General features: G+C 35.3%; 1 protein-coding gene across 1 annotated transcript in view; it reads left to right on the top strand.

Annotated features, from left to right (window-relative positions):
* The first annotated feature begins 1,684 nt into the window (after positions 1-1,684).
* The window catches only part of LOC107691554 (L-rhamnose-binding lectin CSL2-like), a 7,509-nt gene continuing 1,231 nt past the window's right edge, over positions 1,685-7,962 (top strand). The window contains exons 1-10 of the mRNA XM_016490198.1: positions 1,685-1,732; positions 1,905-1,940; positions 2,430-2,474; positions 2,573-2,702; positions 3,121-3,230; positions 3,724-3,768; positions 3,860-3,995; positions 4,466-4,581; positions 6,907-6,951; positions 7,100-7,238. Of these exons, the coding sequence (XP_016345684.1) occupies positions 1,702-1,732; positions 1,905-1,940; positions 2,430-2,474; positions 2,573-2,702; positions 3,121-3,230; positions 3,724-3,768; positions 3,860-3,995; positions 4,466-4,581; positions 6,907-6,951; positions 7,100-7,238 (833 nt within the window). The 5' untranslated portion in view covers positions 1,685-1,701. The remainder of the gene's footprint in view (positions 1,733-1,904; positions 1,941-2,429; positions 2,475-2,572; positions 2,703-3,120; positions 3,231-3,723; positions 3,769-3,859; positions 3,996-4,465; positions 4,582-6,906; positions 6,952-7,099; positions 7,239-7,962) is intronic.

Below are 7,962 nucleotides of genomic sequence, written 5' to 3'. Positions count from 1 at the left end.
CAGACAAAAGACTGTATGGATACTGATCAGCTTACCAGAGCTACAATGTCTCGGTTACGTATCAGGAAATGGAGATGTTACATAGATATACTGACGTATGGGGTCTCATTTGGGAGCCCCAATCACCATGGAGTAGTATAAAAAAGAATGCTAGATCTCCGCTGCGCATCGGGTGGTTCTATCATTGAATGCACAGCTAGCCGTAGATTACATCAATGACAACAGAATTGTTTTGTATTGTTAAAGTTAACAGTTTGTTTGTTTGATAAATGTAACGAGACTGAAATATTTAGGCCTATATCTGTAAATAATATAATAATAATCATAAACTATACATATAGTAATATATATACATAAACTATACATATAGGCTTTACAAAAAAGAAACCTATACAAATAGTAAACTGCTTAGGTCAACTTCAAGCTGTTATGTTGGTCCATACAAACTGGGACCAAATTGCTTTCACAAATCAAGAGGAAATTGAACCACAAATGAGTATGGTTCACTTTTGGGTCAACTTTGCTTGTTCACATATGAGCTGAACCGCTCTGAGAGTGTTTGGAAGGCTCAAACGAACTAGTGTGAAAACACCCTCAGATGGCGGCATGCATCCACTCATTCAAGTTTGTGCTGAGGAGCCAAGACCATGTCTCAACCATTCAGTGGGGTAGTTCAAGGTTGTGGCAGATGAGGGTTCCATACGTAATCGAGACATTCCCTTTCAGTCAGTCACGTTCAACATTATGTTGACATACTGACGCATGGGATCCCTATGGAAAGTGCCACAACCGCTGAAATGTGTCAATGCGAGTTGGGGACACAGGTGTTGGAAAGCTCTCGCATGCCAAGTAACAACTGACATCCCAAGTCGCAATCTATCCAGCACTCCGTGTGAGCCAGATAGTCTTTCATACCGAAAACGGGATTGAAAAAACACTCACCGCAAAGAGGGTCACTGCTGCTGTTTTTTTTTTTTTTACAACAACAACAAAAAAAGAGTGAGCATCATTTTGTTTCTGTTTTTGGTACAGCCATCCTCTACTTGGAGACAGCCTTTACCTTCTACTGACCTCCAATGAAAACAAGAGCTGATCGGAGCTCCTAAGCTCCAGGTGCAGTCCAGGGTGTGTTTCCCAAAAGCATTGTTAGCTATGGTCGTATAAGTTCCATTGAACTCTACTGGTAATGACGGAACTTGTGACCATAGTTGCTTTTGGGAAACGCACCCCAGGGCATCTGTGTTGAGGCAAAATTGAGATGTGAAGTATGCATCCTTCAGGTCAATCGCTGTAAACCAATCTTGGTGGAACACGTGAAAATTGGCCTCTGCATCAACATCCAGAACGGGAGTTTGTACAAGATTCAAGACCCGACTTCATCTCTGTTGGAGGGACAGACTCTATAAAATCTTATATGTAATTGCCTCATTTACTTTCAGGTGAGTTTAATTTAATGGAAAAAATATGCACTGTGAAATATGTGATGTGAAAATATTTGCGCTATTGAGAAATGATCAAGTAAGTTCCTATTATAATAAGTGTTTGCTCAACATCACATTTTTTACACAGATGTCTTTACTTTCCAAATAAGTTTAAGAGTTTAAGATTCTTATCTGATTGAATAATCAGAAAACAGACTGTATAAATATGGATCAGCTCATCAGAGGCTACATCCACACCTTTGACTGTGACAGCAGAACCATGTTCTCTCTCAGTGTCCTCCTGCTTACCTGTAAGTTTCTTTCATCTGATTAAATTGCAAAATCAGACGCACAGTGGACACTATTGTATAGTTGCACTTTTAGACATTTGGGTTAAATTTAGGGTTGAGAACAGTTTGAATGACTTTAAGATTAGCATTGCACAGGGATGTTAATCATTTATCTTCTGTTGTTGTCTTACAGTGGTGCTTCTGAACTCCAGATTGCTGATATCTGCAGGTATTTCATTATCCATGAACCACATCAACAATCAGCAGTTAAGCAAAGATTACTTGACTGAATTGTCCAGCTTTAAATTTCATATAGTTGTTGTTTAGTTGGGTGGGTTGTGGTGAATATGTCACTACTGTATGTTTTTATTATTCTTATTTACATTATTAGGTTAGTTCAGGTTATATATGTCATGCGGTGCAACTCCCCCAAAACATAATGATATTTATGAATGAACAATTCCGGAGTTTTATAATAAAAGAGTACATTAAACCACCATAAATACAATAAGTACATTTGTAAGAACTTTGTATGTGTTTTGAACTAGTGTTTTTTTTTTCTTCTTTTTTTCTTCTTATTGGACAGCCTTATATGTAAATCTGACAGATTTAGTATTTTCCTATTTTGAGTTTATTGTTTTTATCCTTATAGTTTGTCAATCACACCTTGTTACAAATGACAAATAATATCTTGAAGCTGCACTCTTTCATTTTTCAGAGACTGTAGTTACATGTGATGGCTTTGTACAGCATCTCAGTTGTGGTAAGATGTTGTTGTGTCTAAAGTTATTTATTTATATATACTATTGTTATTGTTGTAAACAGTAATCCATTGTCAAATGATATTTTTCTTCTGTTCAGATACTGGTGTGATCAGTGTACAATCAGCAACATATGGCCGCACAAGCAGCCAAATTTGCAGCTTTGGACGACCACAAAGTCAAATATCTAATACTTGGTGTTCAATAAATGTCCCTGTGATCTATAAACGGTAAGAGGAAATACAGTGCACAGCATAAATGAGTACACCCCCTCTAAAACTTAACAAATTCAGCAATTACTCTTTACTTAGAAGACATGTTAGGGTTCTTTGGAGATGTAATGTTCCAACAAGCCTGCTTGATCAATTACGAAAGATAAATGCCAAAATTATTCAGCAAAATAAGATTTTCTTATCAAAGTGATAACATTTTGTGTTGCAAAAATGAGTACACCCTCTTGAAAGTTACTAAATAAAAATAACAAATAAAAAAAAGTGTATAGGTTTAAGGCTATTTTAGATCAACAGGTAAGTATATTGAACCAAAACTGTTCTTGACAATTCAAAGTGTTATATAGCCCACTGAATCATACTCAGACCTAATACTGGCAGCACTGGTTTACTTGCATATGTCTTTATCTTTAAACAGGTGTGATGGACTGAGAACGTGTGGGTTAAACACTCAAGGACTCTCCACACCAGATCCATGTTTTGGCACCTACAAGTACTACACTACCAACTACATTTGCATCCCAGCAGGTTTGCACCAATTACCAAAGAAGAATGCTAAAATTATTCAGCAAAATAAGATTTTCTTATCAAAGTGATAACATTTTGTGTTGCAAAAATGAGTACACCCTCTTGAAAGTTACTAAATAAAAATAACAAATAAAAAAAAGTGTATAGGTTTAAGGCTATTTTAGATCAACAGGTAAGTATATTGAACCAAAACTGTTCTTGACAATTCAAAGTGTTATATAGCCCACTGAATCATACTCAGACCTAATACTGGCAGCACTGGTTTACTTGCATATGTCTTTATCTTTAAACAGGTGTGATGGACTGAGAACGTGTGGGTTAAACACTCAAGGACTCTCCACACCAGATCCATGTTTTGGCACCTACAAGTACTACACTACCAACTACATTTGCATCCCAGCAGGTTTGGACTTGTTCTCTCTCTTCCTCCAATTCCAGTTCTTTATCATTTCCTTCTCTGTATAACTGTCTTATATCCTCCATCATCTTCCAGAAACAAGTGTGACTTGTCATGGTGGATACGGTTATTTGAAATGTAGTGAGTGATTTTTCCATATCTCTTACTTTGTTTCAAGAAATCAGATCACATGGATTCATTTAAGAAATACAATTGTTTTATCCCCATGTAGAAAATGGTAAGATTCAGATAAATACTGCAAACTATGGACGTACAGATAAAATCACCTGCTCTCAAGGACGTCCATCTAAACAGCTTCAAAACACCAACTGCTTTTCACCCAATGCACTGAATTTTGTGTCGAAAAGGTAGATAAATTAATTGTTTTAAAGTTCATGATCTTCTTTAAATACCGTCTGCAGCTAACAGGGAATTTTCTGTAAGGTTCTCTCAGTTAACAAACATTCTTCCAGTAGAATGTTTGAAGTTGTCTAGTCTTTAATAACATTTTCAAAATAGCCTATTGCATTAAAAACACATTTATAAAATGTCCATGGAATGTTTTTTCTAAAATGTTTTAGTAGGACATTAGTCTAACCTTTTTAAAACATTACTACTTATTACTTGTTTAGAGAACGTTCAATAGTCACATTCCCATGATAAAATGGAACAGTCTCTTAATGTTTTCTTTAACTTTTGCATAACTAAGAAAATGTTTTTAAAACATTCAGAGAGCATTCAGAAACAATGCTTAATAATGTTCCTATAACACATTTTTGTTCGCTGGGATAAAGATGCAATGATTAATGTAAGTCTTCCTTTTTTTTGACATGTAAAGCTGCAATGGCCGGGAAAGGTGTGAGGTGTATGCAACGCATATGATCTTCACTGATCCCTGCTTTGGCACATACAAGTATCTTGCAATCTCTTATTTTTGCCTCCCGCATGGAATTCGTGAGTATTTATCATCCTGTTTGATACTACATTCATTCTGTTATTTTCAGGAAGTGTGTTTAGAATATTGAGATTCAAGAGACTTTTGAAACACATTAGTCAAAGTTCAAAAGTTTTTTCTCCCCTGCAAGCAACCCTTCCGAAACAAAAAAGTACACTTTAGCATATTTTTTAAAAGAGTACTTATTGTGGTTATAATATACTTTAAAAGAATATACTGGGAACTTAATGTAATGTTTTTGGACATTTAATTCCATGCTAATTTCAATCAAATGAAAATGTATACATTTATTTGAAATTCAATTAGTAGAACTTAAGAGTGCTTTTTTGAACCACTTAAGTAGGATGTAAGTACATCATGTAACTGCATAATTACTTCGGTTGTCTTTGAAATATGATTAAAGTTTTAAGGGTGGAAGAACCTCAGACACTTTGATCTCCTGAAATTCGGACAATACAATCAGTGTATTAACATACAGACATCTATTTCCACATCTCACTGAGTGAAGATGTGGGAGTCCTTCTTTCTCACCTGTCCTTCCTTCACATTTGTTCCTTCTCCACCATTTCCTTCCATTTGCCCATCCTTTCCTTCACTTAGTTCACTCAGAATTGTAAATTGCTAAATATATTGTTCCACATGAATGCCAGTGATATAGTGTTCATTTTGTCAGCTATTTTTTTATTTAGTCTGTAGTCTTAGTCCTGTGTCAAATATACTTTTTAGTTTTTATCACATTTAGTCAACTTGGTCCTGTTTTTGTTTAGTCAAGTATTAGTTGAAGAAATGTCTGAGAATTAAAGTCTAGTTTTAATGAAAACTTAAGTCACATTTTCGTCATGTTGTATAATGGTTAATCTGATACAAATTTTGCTCAAAATTATAATCGCAGTGATTGTTGTCATTTGAGAAATAAATTTTTACATTTCATTAGAAGTATTGCACTTTCACCAATAAGCAACAAAATGCCAACAACTCATACACATGGTTTGTTTTGCCTCATGTAGTGTACTGATTTATTGTAGGCTATTTATTATACTAACACACACACACACAGGCTATATATACTGTATATATATATATATATATATATGTGTGTGTGTGTATATTAGGGCTAGGAAAATAAATCGATGCATCGTGAATCAAGAAATGATTCTGCATAGATTCTGAGATTTTCGGAAGGCATCGCGATTCTCTCTTGAATCCGGACACGCCTTAAATGCACCTGCGCCATGTGCTTTAGACCATGCTCTTAGATCGTTAAAATAGGGCCCTTGATATCTGGCAATTGCAAACAAAAATACATTTTAGTTATGTATTTTATCATCAACGATATTGCATGTTGATACAGTCACAGTTATCGTTTAATGACCATATTGTCATCTTGTCATTGTCTCATTTTAGTCATTGGAAAAAAGCTCGTTGACAAACATTTTTTTGCCATAGATTTCATTATTGATTCAAATTAACCCTAACTCCTTTTTGTATCACTTGAAATGTCTCAAACTACTATCAGAGAAAGTAATGTTGGTCGGCTTAGATTTTAAAACATACATTATTTTAATTTGTCACGCGTCTCTTAGCAACAGTGCACACATTTCTGTGAGTTTGTTGTGATTGGAAGGAATTTAAAGTCTGGTAGTGTGTGATCTTCAGTCGTTTAGTGCATGATGCCCAGTTTTCACACACAGTAGTCGCTAGCACGTCAGTTTACATGCTCAATGTACAAATTTTCACATGTAATTTAGTCTTTCCGTTGAAAAAACAACCCAAACCATGCTGGCCAGGCTAGGAGACCTATAGGTATATATAGGTCATGATCAGAGATTTTCTCCATACCTGGAGAAAATTCAAGGTTAGAGTTAGAGATTAGAGTTTAATTGAAATTACTTTGCTTATCGAAAAGACCAAACATGCAGGAAACCTTCAGCCACCATTTGTTGGGCCAATTGGGTGGACTTTCCAAAATGATATAAAATGTACTTTTACAACAAAAATAATTTGACATTACAAAGTGCACTTATGAAATGTATACTTGTGTTAAGAAACAGTCATGAGAGTATTAAGAGAGTGTTAAGTGGCCTTATATTTTATTAATATTATATTATCTACAAATACGGTTTTTAAATACACTTTTAAGATTTAAATTACTCTTTTTACACTACAAGTAAATACTACAAGTGTACATTCGATACAATTATGCACAGCTCTTTTTCATAAGGCAAAGCACATATAAATAAACCATTACTCACTAAGCCTGCTTCACATTTATTTTATATTTAAATTTTTTAAACTGCTTTAAATTATCACTCTGTTTACTGTAGGTTCAAGTTTGGTCTGTGAACATGAGACGAGTGCCCTGACCTGTGGTGTGTATTCTGTTCTTAATTGATTGTTGCTTATTTTTAACATTTCAGTTAATGCATTACAGAGTTTGCCAAAATCCCCAAAATTGTATTATATGATGACTTTTTTTTGCATCCCAGAGACTGTAAAATATTGAATTGATGTTTTCAGAGCATGGGACTGTCATACACATTCACAGCGCTAACTACGGCCGAACTGACAGCAGCACGTGCTCTACTGGACGACCTCCTGCTCAGCTTGCCAAAACTGACTGCTACTCCTTAAATTCACACACAACAGTTGCCAGCAGGTCAGTTTACATGCTCAGTGTACAATTTTTCACATGTAATTTATTCTTCCCCTGTTGAAAAAAACAACCCAAACCATGCTGGCCAGGCTGGGAGACCAGCTAAGACTAAGGCTAGTCTAAGTATTTTCTCCCAGTAGGGTAATAAAATGACTTGAACTCTTTCCCCGCCAACGTTTTTGAAGTCGCCAGCTACCTCCAGCATTTTTGATGATTTTCACTAAAATTTCATTGTCCCCAGAATATTTTGTTGTATGAATATCTCACTGTGCAATACACCAAAATAAAGAAGAGATCTACTTAAAAAAAAAAGTTGTATTCTAGCTTCAAGCATTCTTTTTTATCAACACTTGAATGTAGGTAGTGATGGGCGCGTTCGAAACACTGCTTCACGACGCTTCGAAACATTCGCGAATCTTTTGTTTCGAATCAGTGTCTCGGAGCGCGTATCAAACCGGCCAGGTCACGTGATTTTTGCAAACAAAGCTTTAATCATGTGACATGAAATCCCACAAAATTTTACTATAAAAAAATAAAGAATCCAGGGCCAGATGTTGTGGGTTAAACAAAAGATAACTTCCCTTTAACTCAGATGGCTGGTTTTTACACATTTTAAAAATGTGTAAAAACATTCAGTACTTTCAACCTCCAAATCATAAAAATAACAAAATGAGCTTACGATAGAATTAAATCCACCTCCTTCTCCTGACTGATAACACTACTCTTG

This window comes from Sinocyclocheilus anshuiensis, unplaced genomic scaffold (genome assembly GCF_001515605.1).
Source record: "Sinocyclocheilus anshuiensis isolate Anshui unplaced genomic scaffold, SAMN03320099.WGS_v1.1 scaffold630, whole genome shotgun sequence".
Classification (NCBI taxonomy): Eukaryota; Metazoa; Chordata; class Actinopteri; order Cypriniformes; family Cyprinidae; genus Sinocyclocheilus; species Sinocyclocheilus anshuiensis.
The sequence above is the reverse complement of the archived record's forward strand: the minus strand, read 5'-3'. Positions and strand labels throughout refer to the sequence as shown.